The 24367-nt window shown below is 43.1% G+C and overlaps 2 protein-coding genes across 3 annotated transcripts in view; one reads left to right on the forward strand and one right to left on the reverse strand.

Annotated features, from left to right (window-relative positions):
* fsd2 (fibronectin type III and SPRY domain containing 2) overlaps positions 1-5956 on the reverse strand; it is a 22858-nt gene extending 16902 nt beyond the window's left edge. Inside the window, exons 1-4 of one of the 2 annotated variants that reach the window (XM_030130912.1) lie at positions 5867-5956; positions 5141-5247; positions 2470-2665; positions 898-993 (exon numbers count right to left, since the gene is read on the reverse strand). In XM_030130912.1, the coding sequence (XP_029986772.1) occupies positions 898-993; positions 2470-2601 (228 nt within the window). In that variant the 5' untranslated portion in view covers positions 2602-2665; positions 5141-5247; positions 5867-5956. Of the gene's footprint in view, positions 1-897; positions 994-2469; positions 2666-5140; positions 5305-5866 lie in introns of those variants that run through there. The other variant, XM_030130913.1, reaches the window with a different exon arrangement.
* On the forward strand, positions 5895-24092 carry whamm (WASP homolog associated with actin, golgi membranes and microtubules). Its single transcript, XM_030130902.1, is given in 12 exon segments — positions 5895-6571; positions 10278-10451; positions 11516-11666; positions 11961-12130; positions 13620-13812; positions 14442-14656; positions 17715-17801; positions 18252-18347; positions 19964-20206; positions 20208-20322; positions 21179-21321; positions 23107-24092. Coding segments are annotated over 12 exon segments (2331 nt in total). The 5' UTR covers positions 5895-5977; the 3' UTR covers positions 23257-24092.
* The last annotated feature ends 275 nt before the right edge of the window (positions 24093-24367 follow it).

The raw sequence follows: 24367 nt of genomic DNA on the forward strand, positions 1-24367 counted from the left end.
CCCCTGTCTGGAAGACGAGCAGCCACCACTACTTTAGTCCCTTTGGTCCATCTGTCCTAAACTGTCCCCATATTTATATAAACGTGTTCCAAACACAAGTGTGTAATGTTAGTTTTTCCATTCAATCCCAAATGTGCTGCTGAGTTTCTTTCTTCTGGTAGATGTCAGTAGAAGTCCTTCCATAAACAGGAACATAAATCTGTGTTGGTTTGAATCTAGAATGCTGGTTCCCCCTCTATCTCCTCCTAAATTCTAAACTGATGTGGTTTCCTGGTGTGTCCACACATACACACACGTTTGGGTTCAACTCTTTTTCTTCTCTTGTTCAAACATCCATCCACATGTTTGTTTTGGTCATGTGACTCTAGTTGTGCAAAAAAAAGTCTTTCCGTTGCAGTTTTGCGTGATATAACAATTTAACTACGAAAAAACACCTCTTGCAATAACAAAAACTTTTCATTGAAAAACTAGTTTTGGTGAAATTGTAGTTGCCTGCCCTTTAGATTCCCAGCTGCACCTGCACTAAACCCACAGAAAAATCCCCAATACTCCACATTCTGAAACTCCCACCTGTGTATATTCATTCATCTGATGCCTTTTCTTGAACAAACATTGACACTGGGATTATCCTGAGTATTGATGTACACTTTGGCCTTTCGTTCCTTTGGTCTCGCTCTGTTCAGACTCTGGTGTTCTGATGAAAGTAGGTCATAAATATATTCATATCTGTGTTTTTCTGTCAAAGCCTTTCGAACCAAATGGTTCTTTACAACGTTTGGCTCCTTATATTTGAACACCAGAGGAAAAACTACCATGGAGGTCAGAGCGTGCTCAGTCAGCCTAGAACCTGGAACAGCTGTTGGACTGATCAGACACTTGACTGAAGAAGGCATTTACCTCCACAGTCAGGAAGATCTCCTCCAGATGACCTGCGAAATTCTCCATCTCTGCCACCTTCCCCTGCAGCCGAGTCCGAATCACGGCCGTTTCAGTCTGAAATGAAAATGAGAACCCGGAACAATGGTAAAAGAAACATTAATGATACAGGCAAAAATACTGGGATCATGGAAATAAAGACAAGGGCAGCATCAACTGCACAAATAACATACGTCTGTCTAACGCAGGGGTGTCAAACATTCGTTCCCTGGGATGAATTTACAAAGTGTAAAAATTCCACAGTCAAGGCTGTGGAACTCATTTTAGTTGCGGTCCCACATACAGACCAATATGATCTACAGTCAAATAATAACAGCAGAATAACCGACAAAAAATAATGACTCCAGATTTTCTTCTGGGTTTTATGTGAAAATATTAATATTACATTATGCTGATAAATAATGACAACTTCAAATCTTTGTCTTTGTTTTAGTACAAAAAAATAACATTAAATTATGAAAATATTTACATTTACAAACTATCCTGTAACAATAAAATATGAGTAACCTGAAATGTCTAAAGAAAATTCAGCACAATTTAAACAATTTTCTGCCTGTTCCTCAGTGTTTAGTGTCTTTGTAGATCTGATCCATAACGCACATGTAGAAATGATAAGTGGAGGCAGAATATTGTTAAAATTGCACTGATTTTTCTTAAGAAATTTCATTTTTTTCAGGTTATTCACATCTTTTTTTTGTTTGGATAATTTATAAAAGTAAGTATTTTCATAATTCAATGGGGGTTTTTTTGCACTAAAACAAAGACATAAATTTGCAGTTGTCATTATTTATAGGTTAATTCTGTTATTATTTTACTGTTTCGGCCCACTGGAGATCAAATCAGGCTGAATGTGGAACCTGAAAGAACATGAGTTTGAGAGCCTTGATCTAATGGATTTACATAAAACATAACTGGAAACCAATACAGGAGCATAAAAGATGTTTCCACAGACGGTTCCATCTTCTGGGTTTTAGACAAATGGATTTTGGACTAGGATCCAGACCTGGTGCAGGGTCACCACCAAATACTTTAATTTGAGCTTAATTTTCTTTAGACATTTCCGTTTGTTCATATTTGTTCAGGTTATTCACATTTTTTTTTTATAAAAGTATAGTTTCGTAATGTAAACATTTTCATGTAATTTTACTTTTCTACACCAAAAAAACAAAGAGAGAATTTTGGGTTGTCATTATTTATAGGTTATTATGATAATATTTTACTGGTTCTGAACCACTGTATGTGGAACCTGAATTAAAATGATTTTAACACCATTGATTGTTCATTTCTTCAGTGTAATTTTTACATGTCACAAATTCATCCCACGGACCAGATTTGGCCGCATGTTTGACACCTGAGTATTAAAGGCTGTTACTGGTGTGTTTCTCTTGTGTTCTATCAAAAGGACTGAATGTTTCTAAAGGTGTTACTCCTCCATTTCTGCTGTTTTTTGTAACACTGCTGGCCTGTTTTTAAACCTGAACTAACCCAAAGCCTTTCCAGAACACACTTGCAGTCCAGTGGACGTGTCTTTACCTGCGCTTCGTCCTTCTTAAACACATCATCGTGTCCGTCTTCTGCTCCAGGCGGACACGGACACTCGTCCTCACAAGGTTCGAAGTTCAGAGACTCATTGGTGTTGACAGAGAACCTCTGTAAAGTGGACATGGTCCCTGCGTGGTCCGTGGACCTGGACCCTCTGCTCAGATCCTGGTGGTTCCAGGTGGTTCCTCTGGGATCACATCCAGGTCCATGAGGAGAAAGAAAAACCAGGAGGACGTTACACAACCTGCTGACAGGACAGGTACCAAACCAGTACAAAAGACCATGAGGTTCACTTGGACAGGTACCAAACAGTGGCAGCTGCTCGTCTTTCAGACAGGGGAAGCTCATTGTCAGCTTACACAAAAAAAAATTTGTCACGTTATTTAAACATAAATTTGTCCCTCTGTTCCTCTTTAAGAAAATGATCAGTGACCTTATTGTACCAACTAAACAAGAAAACATTGAAATTATGTTAAATTGAAACAAGGAAGTACAATGAGTGTGTTTTATTTACAGTGCAAGAAATGAACAAGTCATTTCGTAGTGGTATCTCTCTGATTTCACCACAGAATGTGCGATGGTATTAAACTGAACTCTGTCAGTGAAGGAGTAGATCTCATAATAGCTGTCAATCAAACGGGATTCAGCCTTTCGACCGATCCTCCAATCAGCACGTGGAAGCTCAGTGTCCAGCCCGGCCAAGCTCCGCCCACAGCTCCATTCATTCCCAGAGACGCCGAGCGTCTGGGGGCGGGACAACATGGTGGCATTTATCCAATTACTGTCCAGTTTTGAGGCAATGAAAAAAACTGTTCCACTCAGTCCCATTGAAGTGCATGGACGCTGAGCGTCTACGGACAAATGCACTGAGCAGAGATCGAATGAGAAAACAGCGACACAGGAATGTATGAGAAGTGAACAACATCGAGTCCAATGATTTGTGATTAAACTGATTCTGAACGAAGTCGTCTGTGAGATGAACGTGTTCTAACACATTTGTAGTCAATGAAATGTCAACACAACTGTACAGATTTAACCATTTAATTTGAGTAATTTTAGGGGAAGCTGAGCTTCCCTTGCAGTCTGTGAGAAATCACCTCTGGTACCAAACCAGTACAAGAGACCACGAGGTTCACCTGGAGGACACAGATTCAGAGTTCAGTGAACGTGGAGGGTCTTCACCCAAACCCCTCAGTCCAGTCCACCTGTTGGTCCAGTTCTCCAGAACTCAGACCACTAGGCTGTTTTTATGTGGATCCCTAAAAGACACAGTCTACGCTCTGAGACCTGCAACAGGAGCTGAACTGAGAGCAGACACTGAAGGGGAATGAACACAAATACCAAGGGAACTGTTTGGTGACGTGTGTGATTCCATTGGTTGTCATTGTCAGCAGAGTCTGGACCAGAACAGATGTCAGTTTGAGAACAGGAGGAACAGATAAAACAAGAAAAGGATGGTTGGAAATTCTATTACATTTGGAAAATTAAAAGAATTTGAATAAACACCTACTTGACAATTATTTAAAGTGTGTATACATTTTTTTGGGACACCCTGTATGTATGTGTGTGTGTGTGTGTGTGTGTGTGTATAAATATATATATATGTATATATATATATATATATATATATATATATATATAGATAGATAGATAGATAGATATAGATGTATGTATATATATATATATATATATATATATATATATATATATATATATATATATATATATATATATATAAATATAAAATTTTCTTTCATATTAAAAGGGAAGTGGATTCTGTGTGTGTGTGTTTGTGTGTGTATGTGTGTGTGTCCATACACAGCTGACTGTTAAAGTTTGTCATCCTTCTGTATTTTTTTACTCAGTCCACAGACTAGTGTAAACAGTAAGTTAAGTTAAGTAAGTTAGACCAATATTTTGGCAGATATTAGTCATTTTTAATCTAATATTCTTATAAACATGTTGCTATGTCCAGAATAATGTTGCCTACTCAGACCAATGGTGTAATGTTACACTTTGGCGGTGACTGCTGGACAAATACAATACAGCATTTATGAATATACAACAAATATCCATGATGAGACTGGGATGTGGTCCTTAGAGTTGGGATGGGGATTTTAACACCCCCATATATATATATATATATATATATATATATATATATATATATATATATATATATATATATAAAATCACTAAATGAATAAGTTCTAGTAAAGTGATAACAGTAATAGTAGTCATAACAATGATATACAAGTATTATAAGTATGTAAGTAATAATAATAATAATCATAATAATAGTAATAATAATAAAAAACAGGTAGGTGTGAATTCCTTTGCCCATGGGGGTTCTGTCAGTGCCTTTAAAGCCTCTTGGTCCAGGGTTCTGATCCTTCCTCTAACATATAAAAACTCGAGCCCTGGGCCCATTTGGATCAAACACACTATGAAAGTTTTCATCTTAGAACTTCATTGTAGCAGAATATTTTCACAGTAAAAGCTCTGAAAAGTACCTCCACGACTGTATATGAGCAGTGATTTAAGGCTGTAGTTTACCGCTCACGAAACAGCAAGAAATTAAATAAAAACAAATGAACAAACAGAGGAAAACATACCGGTGCAGGTCAGCCCAGGTGCATGAGCCCTTGTGAATAAAACTCACCTGGACGGTTCAGGAAACCAGTGTGTTCCAAACACCCATCTGAGGCCCACAGTCCAGTCCAGGAGGTCCAGCCTGGAGGGGGTCCGCCCCTAAACCTAAACCAGGACCTGAAACAAAAATAGACTAGGTGGAGCAGATCACATATCACACACACACACTCACACACACACCAGCTGACACTAATGAGGACACGCTTGGACTGTTTGGAGACGAAAGCTTTACTAAAGAGTTTGAAAAGAACAAGGGGACAGTTTCATTCTCATCACAACTGATTCATGTCCCATTAGATAAACTGGAATAAGTGGAATTCCCCAACCATGTGACATAAAGAGCAAAGTTTATTGCAGAGCGCTGACACGGTGGACCCTTCATGGACACTACGTAACTCTGGGTTTCCCTCATTCAACCGATCTTTAGAAAAAAAATACAGTAATTGTAACCATACGTGCCGGTTCTTTACTTTCTAGAAGTAGATGTTTTCATCTTCACTCAAGCAGTACACATGCAGCCCGAAGAAGATGAAGAAAACATCAGAAATATGCGTCGGAGAAATATTTGAATATTTTAAAGGGCGGTGTATGGGGGTTTCTTAGCTTACTGATGCATCAGAATCGCAGTTCTTTCATTATCCAAACTAATTAATCCTTTTTTTCATGCAAATGTCAGAACTGTGTCTTTTCGCGAAGGAATAAATGTTTTTCGAACAGCGAAATGCGTTTTTCCTACGTTTCCGTGGTCAGTAAAGGTGGCTGACGTCACGCAAATGGCGGACATTGTAAACAGGAAGTTGTATCAGAGCAGAGACCGAGAGGAAAAGACTGTGTAGAGCCGAGCACCATGGAGCAGGAGAGGCCGGACAGTCTGGAAGGATGGGTGGCGGTGAAAAGGGACGTGTTTGCGGACACGGAGGCCTTTAAGCTGGGCTTCATAGTCCAGTGGAACTGTATCGAGTGTAAATTTGCGGTGACCTGCCATAACCGGACCTTACAGCGGCAGAGACGGCGGGCTGAGGTGTCCTCCTCCGCAGCGGACCCTCAGGTGAGCTGGGCCCGGGCTGAGGTGAGCTGGGCCCGGCTCTTCTCCGTATCGGAGCTCAGACACATCCACCGGCACTTCACCGGGGTGGCGGACACGCTGGGGACCTGCTTTCCGGACTTGTCAGAGTTTGAGGACCGGAATATATGGGACCTGCTCCTGTTGAACCGGAGGTCCGGTTCCGAGGCCGAGGAGCGGGACTTGGAGTCCCCGTGTCGGAACCTGGAGCAGTACTTGGGCGCCGCCATCGACCTGTGCGGACACCGGATAGTCCTGGACACGTTATTCGGAGCGGAGGAGCAGGACGGAGACGAAAACTACTACGAAAATCTGCAGGAGCTGAAGAAGAAGAGCATGGAGGAGGAGCTGAGCAGGGCCAAGGGGCACCTGAAGAAGGTGAGCACCGGACCGGGTCACGTGACACTCAGGGACTGAGTCATGTCCAGCAACAGTAGTGGAATAAAGAACAACAACAACAAAAACAGAGTAGATTAGAAGATTAGTGGAGTAGATTAGAACAGAACAGACCTTTACTGTCACTGAACAATGAACATTCATTTAACAGCAAAAACAACTAGAAGCACTCGGAGAGCGCAGACCTCCGCCAAGGCTGATCAGTGCCCCCCCCCGTGGGCCTCCCCACCCCCGATCACCACCAAAATTTTATCATTTCTTCCTTATTCCATTTCCAACAAACCCTGAAAATTTCATCCAAATTTGTCCATAACTTTTTGAGTTATGTTGCACACTAACGGACAGACAAACAAACAAACAGACAGACAGACAGACAGACAAACAAACCCTGACAAAAACATAACCTCCTTGGCGGAGGTAATAATTAATACAAAAAGGACTGAATAAAAAATATCAGATAAAATAATATAATTATAAAGCCTGTGTTTGTACTGGTGTAGACAGTGGAAGTAGAGATGTGCTTCAACAGAAACTGAAACTAACCTGTGTCCGACAGTTTATGTTTATGTTTACGCATTTGGCAGACGCTTTTTTCCAAAGCGACTTACAGGGGAAAACCAATTAAATCACTCAATCAATCAGATTTTATTTATATAGCGCCAGATCACAAGAAAGTTATCTCTTGACATTTTATATATAGAGTTGGTCAAAACCAGACTCTAAGTCAATTCTACAGAAACCCAACAGAATCCTCCAGGAGCAAACACTTGTGACTGGTGACAGTGGCGAGGAAAAACTTCCCTTTAACAGGCAGAAACCTCGAGCAGACCCAGACTCCTGGAGGATGGCCGTCTGCCTTGACCAGTTGGGGTTAAAGAGAGAGAGTAGAGAAGGGGAAAAAGAGAGAGCGATAGAGATAGGGACTGGGGGAGAGGGGGAGAAGGGGGGAGTAGGGGGAGACACATGGAGGCGGTAATATATACATATTATATATATACAGGTATATATATAATATAATATAATATGTATACATGTATATATATATACAGGTAATATACAGGATATATACAGGTAATATATAGGATATATACAGGTAATATATATATAGGATATATACATGTAATATAGGATATATACAGGAAATATATATAGGATATATACATGTAATATAAGATATATACAGGTAATATATAGGATATATACAGGAAATATATATAGGATATATACATGTAATATAAGATATATACATGTAATATAGGATATATACAGGTAATATACAGGATTTATACAGGTAATATAAGATATATACAGGTAATATTATATTACATGTTCTTTGTATAAAGAAAATGAATAAGTCAAGAACTAAATCACAAAACCAGGAACTAAACTTGGCACATGTTGTTTAGTCTTTCATAAATAATGTAGAATTATAATTTACAGGTAGTTGTCAGACTTCTTCACCTTTCACTGTCAGCCTTTAAACTGAATTAAATGGAGTTTAGCTTTAATGGTGCAGACTGTGGTGAACCAACCCTAAATACTTCAGACCAGCCCAGTTGGATTTATAGAGCACTTTAAAAACAACCAGAGAGGCACAAAATGACTGTGGAGTAAAAATAAGAAACATTAGAAAATACATAAAGACATAAAAAAAGAGTAAAATACAAAATGTACATGAGCCAACAGGTCATAAAATAAATCAAATCCACAGCTGACACGGTGTCAAACAGCAAACAGAAGAGACGAGGATTTAAAAATAGACGAGTCTAATGTCAGTGAGTCCTGGGAGAATGTGGTCAGCTGACCTGAGGGGGCGAAGCTGGAAGGGTGAATCAGGTCAGCCACGTAAGGTGGGACCACATGGTTTTGGGTAGGGGGTCAAACATGAGGCCCGTGGGCAAAAACCGGTCCACCTGAGGGTCCAATCCAGCCCATGGGTGGTGGTGGTGGTGTGGGGGGGGAGAGAAGCAGAAATTACACTGAACATATGAACGACTAAACATTTTAGTTCCACAGTCAGAGGAACAGGTTGGACCAGTTTAAAAACGAGCATCATCTAGATCAGGGATTAAAGTTCTCCGTTACCATGACGGATTTCCGTCAAATGGAAAAATTGAGGGGGAAAAAAGTCATATTGAAGTAACTTCCCCACGTGTTTCGCGGAGTCCAGTCTGTCCTGAATCTGCAGGTGTTTAGCACAGGGGGCTGACAGGTTTAACAGTGATGATAATAAGATGACTTCTTTACTTTTATGTCGGGAGGAGAGGTTGATGACTATTTCTCTTTGGAAGGAAACGCTGCTCATTCTGTGCCTCAGAAACACATGGACAAGTTCAGCTTTACCGAAGTTCAGCCTCCAGACTAACTTTAGTTTAGTGCTAACAAGTAGCTTTCATTATGAAAGAACCACAGCGAAAAGGGAAGAAGACACAACTGATCTACATGGACCTTCATGTTTGGGTTCATAGCTTATCTCCTCTTGCCGGTATATGACTAGTGTGTGTGTGTGTGTGTGTGTGTGTGTGTGTGTGTGTGTGTGTGTGTGTGTGTGTGTGTGTGTGTGTGTGTGTGTGTATATGTGCCCTTCCCGTGCGTGCGGCTGTGCGCGCCGCAGCCTTACGCGGTTACGCGCCCGACTGGATAAGTGCTTTATTTTGACCCGTTTAGCATCTTATTTCTATCTGTGTGGTACAGTACACCTCCACCTCCTCTGCTCCAGCCAGAGCCTCCACTCCTCTGCTCCAAGCTCCACTGTCCCTGCAACAACCTCCACCTCTACTGCTAAAGTGAAAGTTCTACTAATGTGTCATGTGTCTCTGGAAAAAAACAGAAGCGTACATCCGGAATGACCAAGCTTGAAACTTTTGGTTCAGTGCCAAAAAGCAGAAAAAATAAAAGATTAGTTGGTTAGGGTTACATTTACACAGACATTTTCCCCAAAATTCATGTGCTGTTGGAGTTATGTTTTAGGAGTTCCTAAATTGTTAAATAAAAAGTTTTTCACTCATTTTTTGCAGTATGGTTTTCTTCTAGTTATTATTTTCACTTGCTTCAAAGGTTTTCATACCCTTTAAAATTAACCAGAGTGCACCAAAATTGACCTGAAGCTTTTAAAATTTTCTGGGGGAGGACCCCCAGACCCCCCACCAATACCACTCATGACATTTTTTCTATCCATGTTACTAATCTTCTACACCTGTACACTCTCCCATTCAGTGTGTTTTACAGTATTCCCAAATTTGACTATATCAACTTGTATGCTATAGTAGTATTGTATTGCATCATTTTTAATAGTGGCCAATGATTTTGACCAGAAGAAAATTTTCAGTCAGATGAAAAATTTTTGCTTTAATCCCTGATCTAGATAGAACAGACACTTACACTGGTCCAGGTCAAAGGTCAGAGGGGGACTCCATCTTTTTTACCTCCATTGTCTGATTTCCAGGGTTAGGGTTTCTGGGGCGTGTCACCAGTTCCACATCTGTCTGGTGGCGTCGATATGTTTGTTTACTAAGGCTGAGTGATTTAATTGATTCTGTGATATATATTGATATTTTGTTTCCCCAGAAAGTATTGATTTTTCATGATTGTGATTAACCCATAAAGACAGATGTGGTCCGTCCCATGTCCTCCACCTCCTCAGGCAGGACCGTGGTCAGGTCTAATGTTCCTGTGTGTCCCTGTGCAGATGCTGCAGAGTCACGGTGGAGCCGACAGGATGGTGGCCCTGCTCCTCATCTACCAGGAGGAGGACCAGACCTACCAGGACCTGGTGACGGTGGCCACGTCCTTCTTCCACTACCTCCTACAGCCCTTCAGAGACATGAGGGAGCTGGCCGGCCTCTATAAGATGGAGATCCAGGTAAGTCTGCACATGGATGGAGCCCATGTAAAATAAAATAGAATAGAATAGAATGTCTTTATTGTCATTGTACAGGCACAATGAAATTAAAAAAGTACAATTGTCCTAGGCGCCATAAAAAGTATAAATAATGTATATAAAAGAGTATAGAAACTAAAATATAAAAGAAAAACCCTGACAGCATAAATATCTAAAAAAAAAAGCAACATAAAAAAAAGAGTGTTACTAGAAGTATAAAAGACACATAAAACATCCTCATATATTCTGGATAACATTCAGCATTCCACACAATTAATGAATGTCCAGCAGTATTCAGTGTAATTATGGCCCTGGGATAAAAACTGTTTTTTAGACGGTTTGTGCTGGACTTTAGTGTCCGGAAACGTCTGCCAGAGGGTCAAAGTTCAAAAAGTGGAAAGCCAGGGTGAGTGTAAAGGTTAGATCCAACTAATGCTGCGTTTCCACGATGTGGAACCAGCTCAACTGGACTCTGGTACCAGGTCCTACTCCAGACCATGTCCATTTCAGGATTCTATCGTCTTTACAGTACCTGGTTGTCATAGTGACACGGTGCCTAACTTCGGTGTCGTCTGCTCAGAGTTGCTGATAAACTGGTTGGTTGCCTGTTGTCCCGTCAAACTCACACTGAATTTATTTGTCGTCCACCAAGGACAGTTCTGTCCTTGGTGGACGACAGTTCTGTCCTTGGTGGGACACACAGCCTTTGGTCTTACATGTTTCTTTTCTGTTCTTTTTCATTGTCGAATATTTAAGTGACAGAAGTCTTTCTAATGTAGATGAAGAACACTCAAGACCTGTTAGAATAATACCAGCTTCTTTCAACACAACAGTGCAAAAGGACAAAAAGAGGTGGAACAGGAATTAAATGTGTTCTAATGTAAAGTCCTCCTGTTCTGATGATGGCTGTGGATCTGCACAGAGCTGCTCCTGGTGCACATGTGTTTACGCTGCGTGAATGTTTGTGGACTGGAGATAGTAAAGCCTGTGTTCCATGACCAGCGGAGTCAGTCCTACATGTGCTTGTGCTTTGGTGTCCTCTGTAGAAGACTTTGGAGGTGGAGGACTTGGGTCCGAAGAGGATCTCGGCTCTGGAGAAGGAGGCGGAGGAGTGGAGGAGCAAAGAGGACGATGCTGTGTCCTCCATCCAGGACATCACTGTCACATACTTCAGCCAGACATCCAAGGCCCTGGCAGGTACGAGTGTGTTCAGGAACGTCCAGGCTTCAGTTCACCTGTGTTCAGGAAGGTCCAGGTACGAGTTCAGCTGTGTTCAGGAAGGTCCAGGTACGAGTTCAGCTGTGTTCAGGAAGGTCCAGGTACGAGTTCAGCTGTGTTCAGGAAGGTCCAGGCTTCAGCACAAGAAGGAAACTCAACAGGATGTTCATTTTTTATTCACTTCAACAAATCTAGAGTCAGATTCAGTTGAAGGTCCTGACCAGAGTTGACTTCAGATGGTCTGTGTGTGTGTGTGTGTGTGTGTGTTTTCAGGCATGTTGAAGCAGATGCAGGTGGATCAGACTCGTTTTGGTGCTGCTGCCTGGTCCTCTGCTGCTCCCAGAATGGACAAACTGCGCTTCCTGTTGGCCAAAGAATCCTTACAGCACATGAGAGCCACTGAGATGTGCCTGAACCGCAAGAAACACAGCATCAGACAACGGGTGTGTGTCCCACTGAACTTCAGACCGTTTGAATTCCACAAAAGGGTCCAGTCCGGCCCTTGGGATGAATTTGTGAAATGCAAAAATACATATTAACAAATTAACAGTTCTTTTAGTTCAGGTTCCACATGCAGACCAGTAAAATTCTATCATAATAATCTATAAATACTCACAATGCCAACTTTTTCTCTTAGTAAATGTAAATATTTTCATGTATTTACACTAAAACAAAGTATAATTTCACAAAAAATGTGAATAATCTGAACAAATGTGAAGAACCTGAAATGTCTTTAGAAAAATTTGTGCAGTTTTAACAATATTCTGTCTGTTACTAAATGTTTTGTGTGTTTGTAGATCCACTGTGATCTGTAAGTTACAATGAAGATGTGTAAATGATAAACTGATGCAGAATATTGTTAAAATTACACTCATTTTTTCAGTTTGTTGAAGTTCTTCACATTGTTTGAAAGGATAGTTTGTAGATGTAAACATTTTCATTGTTTAATGTAACTTTTTTTCACTATAAAACATAGAGAGAAATAGGACCAATGGCCCTGTAGCTTACCGGCCAAATTAAAAGCTTTGGGAAATGTATCCAGATGCCATTTAATATCACCCAGTTCTGTGTATTTATTATATTACAGAAATAGCCCATGTTTTGGTCATATTCCGATCAGATCTGTAAAAAATTCAAATTCCAATTTGATATCATTGATACTTACTGATTTATTGTATCAATCCACTTCCTATCTGTTATGATGGGAAAATTTTTCAAAGTCGCACCAAAACCAGGATCAGATCCAGATCGAAATAATTTCAATACTTTGTGTTGACATCATCATACAGAAGCTGTATACCAAGTTTGAAGTCAATCAGAACTGGAGTTTCGGAGAAAAAGATGATTGAAATGTTTTCCCCATAAGAGCCCATGTTAAATTTTCCGTAAGTTCCCGGATCCAGAAGAAGATCCCGATCAGCATGTGGACATTATGTTTTGGTCATCTCCCCATCAGGGCTCCACTGTAGAAATTTACACTGGATATCATTTATATTTACTGAGTTATTGCATCGATCCACTTCCTATCTCTTACAATGGGGAAATTTTTCAAAGTCACACCAAATCCAGAATCAGATCCGGATCCAAATAATTTCACTAACTTTTGTTGACATCATTATAAAGAAGCTGTATACCAAGTTTGAAGTCAATCAGAATTGTAGTTTCGGAGATGATTGAAATTTTTGTAACGGACGACAGACGACGATGATGCCGACGGACGCCGCATGACGACAATAGCTTACGGCCTGTCGGCCGGTAAGCTAAAAACTTGGAGTTGATATTATTTCTATATTATTCTGTTATCATTTTACTGGTTCGACCCACTGCAGATCTAATTTAGCTGAATGTGGAACTGAACTAACATGAGTTTTGACACCCCTGGTGGTTCCAAACTGCAGAGTTCTGATTGCTGTGGTGTTGTGTGTGATGCAGCTGTGCAGTCTGTCCACCAGAGTCCAGACCCAAAGGACTGATTCTAGGTCAGCGCCTGACGACACCGTGGACCGGCTGGAGCTGCAGTTCTACGAAACCCAACTAGAGCTGTTCGACACCAGGCTGGAGATCCTGAAGAACGAGGAGCAGCTCCTGGTGGCTCAGGTCCTGAGTGTGCAGAGGCAGATTAAAGGTATGTGAAGCTCCTCAGAGCCTTCAGTGGATCCTGTCTGTGTTCACAGAGACGTGGATGGAGACTAAGGTTATTATCGTTAACAAAAACTAACAAAATGACCAAAACTAGAATTGTAAAAACATTTTCGTTAACTGAAATAAATAAAAACTATAATTAAAAGAAAAAAACATAACTAACTGAAACTGTATTGTGTGTTTACAGAACTAACTAAAACGGATAAAAATTATGGATAAAATTCCCTTCGTTTTTGTCTTTGTCAGCGTCAGACCGATATGAAATCGATTTATTTCGCTCGAGCAATTTTATCTGCTGGCACCATACGACACGTAACGGTCCATCACTTGTGGTTTCCAGTCGTCTTCTGGTCCCCACTCTACCTGGAAACATGGAGACTAAAGTTGGGAGAAAGCAGCAGAGTCCTGTCTGGGATTTATTTGAATACGACGGAGAAGAAGAGGAAAGATACGACAAAACTAAAATTAATACTAAACATTTAGAAAATAACGAATTAGAGACGAACGAATTAGAGAAAAAAAAGTCAAAACTAAATAAAAATAAACTATAATGAAAAATCCAAAACTATTAGAACCTTGTAGTAGTGACCTGAGGCTGTGTTTGTGTTCCAGAGCTGAAGGAGGAGGTGGTCTACTATGATGTGTGTGAGGACCCAGAGGAGCTCCACAGCCTGGTCCACACAAATGTCCACCACCCTGAAGGTGGCCACCAACCTGAAGGTGTCCACCACGCTGCGGCTGTCCACCAGCTCCAAAGACACCTGCAGATGTTGGAGACCAAGAGAGGCAACATCTGTGCCCGACGAGCCATCATCCGCAACAGGAAGGTACACACTGCAACAACAGGACAATGCTACCGTCACACACTGGATTTGTCTGCAGAAGTTCTTTTATTGATGTTCTACGTTCAAACACTTCTAATGTGTCTCAACATTTTGTTCTTTGACTTAATTTTACTTCTACACCCCCCCCAAAAAAAACCCACCCAAAATCTATGGTAGACAATCTGTGGTAGAAAGTCTATGGTAGACAGTCTGTGGTAGATGGTCTGTGGTAGACAGTCTGTAGTAGACGGTCTATGGTGGACAGTCTGTGGTAGACAGTCTGTTGTAGACGGTCTATGGTAGACAGTCTGTGGTAGACGGTCTATGGTAGACAGTAGACCTGTAACGGTACACGTACTGAACCGAACCTTTCAGTACACACCTGTTTGGTTCGGTACACAGCTGTACCGAAACTGCACAGTATGGTGAGAAAAAGAAAAAGGAACAAAAGACACCGTTCGATGTGGAACTTTAAATCCGCGCAAGTTTCACACGGACATATGGAAGGACGCACACATTGACCCAAAATATGAAATAGCAGCTGATATAAGGTTAAAAAAAACAACAAATATGATGTGAACCTGAAAGGAAGAGACTGAAGACCCTCCACCATCAGTACAGTCCAGTTTGGATCAGTTCAGGTCCTGGTGAAAGACAACAATGAGGAAACAGACGTTAATAAGACGGACGTTGTTTGGCCCCTAGGAACTACGGTAGTTCTAAAACACTGACACTAGCTCTGTCTGTCTGTCTGTCTGTCTGTCTATCACGCACGCTGTATAACAGAGGAATAAATAGAACGTTGAAAGTATGTAAAGTTTCACTTTCGTTTCACGACAGCGTTCGTTACGTTAGTTATTGACCGCACCCCCAGGTATGTAACTGCGCGCCCCCTACCCCCCCGGCTCCGACAAAAAAAAAAAAATCCCCCGTGCACACAGGCTCACACAAATACACACAGTGTCCTAAACAGTTTGTTCTCTGTCCTAAAATAAATAATTTGGTTCATTGTGTTGTCAATGTTTCTCTTCAGTTTGTTTCAACAGAATACCAGTTTACCCTCTTGTTAATGTTGCACTTCATGTGGAATTTTTCTGTTATTTTTATGCAGAATGTGAACTGACAGAACTGTGATTAGATTTTTCTAGTTTGTTCGAAACTACCTTTCAGGGAAAAGTGCACTACTACTGTTTAAAATACATTTAGCAATATTAATAATTTATTTTATTTTCTGTTTGATTTATAGCAGCAGAATTATATTATTCCTGTTTTTCTATATTCTATTGTCTCCAAAAATTGGGGGAAAAATGTTAAAACATTCATAAATGCATTAATAGACATTTTGAGGGGTTTTCTTTCTTCCCGTACCGAACCAAAGAAAAACGAACCGTGGCTTTGAAAACCGAAAATGTACCGAACCGAAAATTTTGTGTACCGTTACAGGCCTAGTAGACAGTCTGTGGTAGACCGTCTGTGGTAGACCGTCTATGGTAGACAGTCTGTGGTAGACAGTCTGTGGTAGACAGTCTGTGGTAGACAGTCTGTGGTAGACCGTCTGTGGTAGACAGTCTGTGGTAGACCGTCTGTGGTAGACCATCTATGGTAGACTGTCTGTGGTAGACAGTCTGTGGTAGACCATCTATGGTAGACCATCTGTGGTAGACCGTCTGTGGTAGACAGTCTGTGGTAGACCGTCTATGGTAGACAGTCTGTGGTAGACAGTCTGTGGTAGACCGTCTGTGGTAGACCGTCTGTGGTAGACCGTCTGTGGTAGACAGTCTGTGGTAGACCATCTATGGTAGACTGTCTGTGGTAGACAGTCTGTGGTAGACCATCTATGGTAGACCATCTGTGGTAGACCGTCTATGGTAGACAGTCTGTGGTAGACCATCTATGGTAGACCATCTGTGGTAGACCGTCTGTGGTAGACAGTCTGTGGTAGACCATCTATGGTAGACTGTCTGTGGTAGACAGTCTGTGGTAGACCGTCTATGGTAGACAGTCTGTGGTAGACCATCTATGGTAGACATATGTGCAGTCTGTGTTTGGAGGAGGATGTTGTGGCTCAGTTTCTCCACTGTTTGGTTTTATTTGGAGCTGACACAGTGGTTTCATCACAACCCACCAGTTGGCTTTTTCTCCTGACACTGGCTCTGCAGCTATGGTTTGGACCTGTGAAAACCATTTTATTGGTCAAAACCAACTCCAATAATCCACTGGGACCAGCATTCCAACACTTAAATATTAGTGACATAGTGAAAAACAGGAGCACACGGAAGGAATTTACCATAATGAACTGTTTTTGTGTCGTCGTTGGGTTTTCTGCCATCTGGACACGTGTATAAAAGGCATATAAAAGGTGTATAAAAGGCTTATAAAAGGTGTGTAAAAGGTGTATGAAAGGCATATAAAAGGCATATAAAAGGTGTATGAAAGGCTTATAAAAGGTTTATAAAAGGTGTGTAAAAGGTGTATGAAAGGCATATAAAAGGCATATAAAAGGTGTATGAAAGGTGTATAAAAGGTTTATAAAAGGTGTATAAAAGGCACATAAAAGGTTTATAAAAGATGTATAAAAGGTGTATGAAAGGCATGTAAAAGGTTTATAAAAGGTGTATAAAAGGCGTATAGAAGGCATATAAAAGGTGTATGAAAGGTGTATAAAAGGTTTATAAAAGTGTATGAAAGGCGTATAAAAGGTGTATGAAAGGCGTGTAAAAGGTTTATAAAAGGTGTATGAAAGGCGTATAAAAGGTTTATAAAAGGCGTATGAAAGGCGTAATAAAGAAACATAAAAGGTGTATAAAAGGCGTATAAAATGTGTATAAAAGGTTTATAAAAGGTGTGTAAAAGGCATATAAAAGGCATATAAAAGGCGTATGAAAGGCGTATAAAAGGTGTATAAAAGGCCTGTATAAAAGGCGTATAAAAGGTGTACTTAAAATGTGTGTAAAAGGCATGTATAAAAGGCATATAAAAGGTGTATATAAAAGGCGTGTAAAAGGCATGTACCTGCTGAAGTTTAAAGGCTGTGTGTGTTTGTCCGTTTGTCTGTCTGTAGGATCAGTGTGTGGAGGCCCATGAGCACAAACAGTCGGCATTCAAGCAGAGCACCGTCACCTACAGCCAGCACCACCAGGTCCAACTGGTACGTCGTCATAGCAACAACAAACACCTGAGAGGGAACAGTAAAACCAGAGCCAGAGAGAGAGAGAGAGTTGCAACATGTTTTGATGTCATTGCTACAGTGATCAGGTGGTTCGTGTTGTCGTGTAAAATTTCCTGCGGCAGGTGGGAGACATCTTTGGTCCCTTTGACACTCTTCCACACTTTACTCTGGAGTGTTGAATTTATGTCTGTCCTCCCTAATCTATGTAGCGGAGCTTCGTCCAGTAAATGCACACAGAATGATGTCATCTTTTTCCAGTATCAGACTGATAATTATCCATAGTTATTGTGCATCCCTAGTTTTCAATGTGAACGGATCAGATCCTTTTGATCATATCTGATCATCCAGACCTAAACACTCACAGAAGTTCAAATGACACTGAATCCATTTGACTGGAATAAACGTCTCTTCGTTGTGCTGTTGTTGCAGAAGCGAGAGAAGAAGAAGGAGGAGGAGGAGAAGAGGAAGGAATGGGTGGAGCAGGAGAGAGAGAAGACTCTGAGCAGGTTACGCTCCTTCAGAACCGTAAGCGTCCACGTCTGCACCACCTCCACCACCTCCATCACATCCACCACCTCCATCACATCCACCACCTCCACCACCTCCATCACATCCACCACCTCCACCACCACCTCCATCACATCCACCACCTCCACCACTTCCACCACCTCCATCACATCCACCACCACCTCCATCACATCCACCAACTCCACCACCTCCATCACCTCTACCACATCCGCCACCTGCACCACATCCACTACCTCCATCACATCCACCACATCCACCACCTGCACCACATCCACCACCTGCACCACATCCACCACCTCCATCACATCCACCACATCCACCACCTCCATCACATTCACCACATTCACCACATCCACCACACCCATCACATCCACCACCTCCGCCACTTCCCATCACATCCACCACCTCCACCACATGCACCACATCCACCACCACCTCTATCACATCCACCAACTCCACCACCTCCATCACCTCTACCACATCCGCCACCTGCACCACATCCACTATCTCCATCACATCCACCACCTGCACCACATCCACCACCTCCACCACATCCACCACCTGCACCACATCTAGGGATGGGAATCGTTAAGAATTTAATGATTCCGATTCCATTATCAATATTACTTATCGATCCGATTCCTCATCGATTCTCTTATCGATTCTCATTGGGTGAGGGAATAAAAGAGTACAAACGGGTGTGTTTGCATTAACTGTTTTTTATATTTCCATCTCTGCACAGAAAATATAACATATACAGTATATACAAATAATAACAGATGACGCCGGGCCGGTTCGGTGGGGGGGGGGGGGGGTGTAGTTAAAGTGAAACTAAAGGCGCTTTACTAATTCCTGTATTACCGCATTTCTACTACGTGGAACTGGTTTGACTCGGCTCCCGTTGTTGTGCACCTCATTTCCTTTCCCTTCTTACCTTCGGAAACTTGTATTTGAGGAGTTACGACGTTTGTTGCCCACACCGGAACTGGCCCGGCATTCACTCTGCCGCTACATTCACAAGCGCCGCTGAGTATCAAATGCGCAACATTCCTGTAAATGATTCACATGCTGTGGACAAATGTTTGAGGATATTGGAGGGATTCCACCCTTTTGAAGACATGGAAGCTTTGACAGTGTTCCAAGTAAGTGGACCTGGTGTCATCTTTTTAGACCGTTTCTGCCTCAACGCCATGTTGGCTACATTCTGACCAAAACAATGCAGCGTACGTGTGACGTCATCGCGCATGCACAACGAAGGCGGAATCGATAAGCAGAATCGTTAAGCGGGAAGGCTAACGATTCCAAGGAATCGAGCTACTGGGAACCGGTTCTCAAAAAAGAACCAGTTCTCGATTTCCATCCCTAACCACATCCACCATCTCCACTGCCTCCACCCCCTCCACCACATCCAGCACATCCACCACCTACATCACCTCCACCGCGTCCGCCACCTCCACTACATCCACCACCTCCACCTGGAACCTTTGGCGGGCTGCATTTGGCCCCTGGGCCGCATGTTTGAGACCCCTGCTGGTGGTCATCTGTGGTCATAGTGCGTCCCCTGGTGGCCGTTCTTTCTGATGTGTCCATCTCCGTCCTTCTGTTCTTGACAGAGTCGACAAGGTCAGTACATCCTGAGGACGGCTCGGTCCAGGACCCCCCCCCTGGAGGAGCAGCCCCTGTCCATCATCAGCCTGGACCCATCTGAAGCCCCTCCCCCTGTCCGTCCTGTACCCAGAACCAAAAAGACACCCAGGAAACCACCGCCGCCGCCTAAAGACATCCCAGTTCAGATCTTCAGTGGACCGCCTCCTCCAGCAGCTCCGACCTGCCCCACAGTGGCCCCTCCACCCCCACCCCCCCCCTCCGCCTCCACCCCCGCCTCCACCCCCGCCTCCATCTGAAGACACACCCAAACCTCTGAGTGAAAAACAAGAGTTTCCAGCCAAGAACACACTCAAACAGAACACAGGTGAGCCTGTAGGGTTATTGAACTGAGGGGCTCTGGGCTGGAATGTGTCCTCCTGTCTTTGATTGTCTTTTATGTCTTTTATTGTCTTTTATGTCTGTTATGTCTTTTATTGTGTTATTGTCTTTTATGTCTTTGTCTTTTATGTCTTTTATGTCTCTGTCTTTTATGTCTTTTATTGTCTTATATGTCTTTGTCTTTTATTATCTTTTATATCTTTGTCTTGTATGTCTTTGTCTTTTATGTCTTTTATTGTCTTGTATGTCTTTGTCTTTTATGTCTTTTATTGCCTTTTATGTCTATTTTATTTTACGTCTTTTACAGTGTTTGTTTTCATGTTGCATCTCTTTGTTTTTTGAATAACTTTTCTACTCATTTAATCTTGTTTGTGTGTCTATTGTGTGTATATTTAATGTATGTGTGTGTGTGTATTTCAGTTTCTGTTGTTTGTGTGTGTGTGTGTATGTGTGTGTCTGTTGGGTGTATATTTAATGTGTCCATTGTGTGTCTGTTGTGTATTTATGTGTCTTTTATGTGTGTGTATTCATGAGTCTTTTGTGTGTGTGTGTGTGTGTGTCTGTTGTGTATTTATGTGTCTTTTGTATGTGTGTGTGTATTTATGTCTTTTATGTATTAATGTGTCTGTTGTGTGTGTGTATTTATGTGTCTTTTGTGTATTAATGTGTCTGTTGTGTGTGTATTTATGTGTCCTTTGTATGTGTGTGAGTGTGTGTCTGTTGTGTATATTTAATGTGTCTTGTGTGTCTGTGTTGTGTGTATTTATGTGTCTTTTGTGTGTGTGTGTGTGTGTGTGTGTGTGTCTGTAGTGTATTTATGTGTCTTTTGTGTGTGTCTGTAGGGTCCATGGATGAGGTGTTGGCGTCCCTGCAGCGGGGGCAGATCCAGCTCAGAAAGGCCCCGCCCCCTAACCTAGTGCCCCCTGCTGAGGACCCTCGGACCCACCTGATGTGGTCCATCCGACAGGGGGTGACTCTGAGGAAGGTGAGTGTCTGTGTCCCCGCCCCCCCCACCCCCCGTCAGGACCTGGAGGATGTGGACAGCTGTGTGTGTTTACGCCTGTCTGTCCAGGTGTTTGTCCTCCACTGATGGACATGAGGACCCTGGATCTAAGGACCAGGACTGTCAAAGTCCACATACAGCCCAGTAGGATCTGAAATGGACCATAATCAGTACCATCTATACCAGGGGTGTCCAACCCTGGTCCTCCAGATCTACTGTCCTGCATGTTTTAGATGTGTCCCTCTTCCAACACACATGATTCAAATGATCATTCTATCATCAGCCTCTGCAGAAGACTGATAAGGACCGTCAGGTGGAAGAGGAAACATCTAACACAGGGGTGCCCAACCCTGGTCCTCGAGGGCTACTATCCTGCATGTTTTAGATGTATCCCTCTCTCAGCACACCTGACGGTCATTATCAGGCTTCTGCAGAGCCTGATGATAGGCCTATCATTTGAATCAGGTGGGTTGGAAGAGGGATACATCTAAAACATGCAGGAGAGTAGCCCTCGAGGACCAGGGTTGGGCGCCCCTGATCTAACACATGCAGGACAGTAGATCTGCAGGACCAGGGTTGGACAATAGATCTGCAGGACCAGGGTTGGACAGTAGATCTGCAGGACCAGGGTTGGACAGCAGATCTGGGGGACCAGGATTGGACAGCAGATCTGGAGGACCAGGGTTGGACAGTAGATCTGGAGGACCAGGGTTGGACAGTAGATCTGCAGGACCAGGATTGGACAGTAGATCTGGAGGACCAGGGTTGGACAGTAGATCTGGGGGACCAGGACTGGACAGTAGATCTGCAGGACCAGGGTTGGACAGTAGATCTGGGGGACCAGGGTTGGACAGTAGATGTGCAGGACCAGGGTTGGACAGTAGATCTTGAGGACCAGGGTTGGACAGTAGATGTGCAGGACCAGGGTTGGGCAGTAGATCTGGAGGACCAGGGTTGGACAGTAGATGTGCAGGAACAGGGTTGGACAGGAGATCTGGGGGACCAGGGTTGGACAGTAGATCTGGGGAACCTGGGTCGGACGGTAGATCTGGGGGACCAGGGTTGGACAGTAGATCTGGGGGACCAGTGTTGGACAGTAAATCTGGAGGACCAGGGTTGGACAGTTAGTCTGGGGGACTAGGGTTGGACAGTAGATCGGGGGACCAGGGTTGGACAGTAGATCTGCAGGACCAGGGTTGGACAGTAGATGTGCAGGACCAGGGTTGGACAGTAGATCTGGAGGACCAGGGTTGGACAGTAGATGTGCAAGACCAGGGTTGGGCAGTAGATCTGGAGGACCAGGGTTGGACAGTAGATCAGGAGGACCAGGGTTGGACAGTAGATCTGGGGGACCAGGGTTGAACAGTAGATGTGCAGGACCAGGGTTGGACAGTAGATCTGGAGGACCAGGGTTGGACAGTAGATGTGCAAGACCAGGGTTGGGCAGTAGATCTGGAGGACCAGGGTTGGACAGTAGATGTGCAGGACCAGGGTTGGACAGGAGATCTGGGGGACCAGGATTGGACAGTAGATCTGGGGACCAGGGTTGGACAGTAGATCTGGGGGACCAGGGTTGGACACCCCTGGTCTGGACTCACATGTCCTGTTCTGGTCTCTTCCAGCTGTGGTTAGGCTTCATTTACTTGTGGTGGTTTTAGGAGTGTATGTTCCAACCCTGTGAACATGGCTCAGGGTCTGTGGTTGGACTGTCTTTTGTTGGACGTGTCTCCGTCCGTCCTGAGGCTGATCCCTGGTCTTCTGTTGTAGGTGGGTCCTCCTGGAGTCCAGACCAGCGCAGACAGCGAGCTGGAGCGGAGCATCAAAGCCGCCATGATGAGGATCAAGAAGGTGTCGGCCGACTCCGACGACGACGATGTGGACATGGACGCCGCATCCAGTGGCGACTGGGAGGGCTGAGGACACGCCCACGTCCACCAGCGGAGCCTCCTATTGGTTCTGAACTGTTGTCCACACGGTTTATTGGATAAAACAAGTGGGTGGGATTTATTCACCTCCATCAAAAAAGGTTGAAGCTGCCAATGGGGAGGTCCAGATGGAGAGGTGTCAGTGAAGGCACTGCCGAACCCTCCTGGTGTCAGTACTGAACCCTGCAGGTGTCAGTGAAGGCACCACTGAACCCTGCAGGTGTCAGTGAAGGCACCGCTGAACCCTGCAGGTGGTCTGAATCATCCTGGTGGTCTGGACCCTCCTGGTGGTCTGAACCTTCCTGGTGGTCTGGACCCTCCTGGTGGTCTGGACCCTCCTGGTTGTCTGGACCCTCCTGAACCCCCCTGTTGGTCTGGACCCTCCTGGTGGTCTGGACCCTGGTCTGAACCTGACCTGATCCCAGGTGGATCCTGTTTGAATGTACTGAACCCTTCTGTGTGTTGGACGGTCCTTCAGTAGAACCAGTTGGAGAACAGATGGTGTAAAGCCTTAGTTCTGTTTCTATTGGAGACATGACAGCATTTCTGTTTTCACTTTGTTCCATATTTAAAGTTGATGAAATTAAAGCCTTTACAATACACATGGATCACATTCACCCAGATTTAACAGACTGATCTGAATGCTTTTCTAGTTTAAGTTTTTCATTGGATCTGAACTGAATGAACATCCAGGTTCATCCATGTGGTGGACCAGTGGGGTGTCTTATGTCCAAATATGAACTGTGTTACAGATGAAAACTGTCCACTGCTGCACTGTTTGGACGACAAACAGGACTCAGGTCTGAACCGCTGGGTTTAAGAATAAAGGATAAACAAAACATCTGTCCGTTTGTTTTTTTGCTGTAAATGTGTTTTAGATGAATGCATCCAGAGTTCAGCCACGAAAAAACTGAGGAAACGAATGAAAGGACGTCAGTTTGGGAAGGAGAGGAACTGGACTGAGGATGAAGACATGAGCAAAATGAAGGACCAGACCAGACCTGATCTGACCAGATTAGACTGGACCTGATCAGACCTGTTTGAATAAAGTATTGAAAAACCTTGAAAACCCACTGGACACATGTAGATGAATAACTATAATA

Source organism: Sphaeramia orbicularis, chromosome 3 (assembly GCF_902148855.1).
Source record: "Sphaeramia orbicularis chromosome 3, fSphaOr1.1, whole genome shotgun sequence".
NCBI classification, from domain to species: Eukaryota; Metazoa; Chordata; class Actinopteri; order Kurtiformes; family Apogonidae; genus Sphaeramia; species Sphaeramia orbicularis.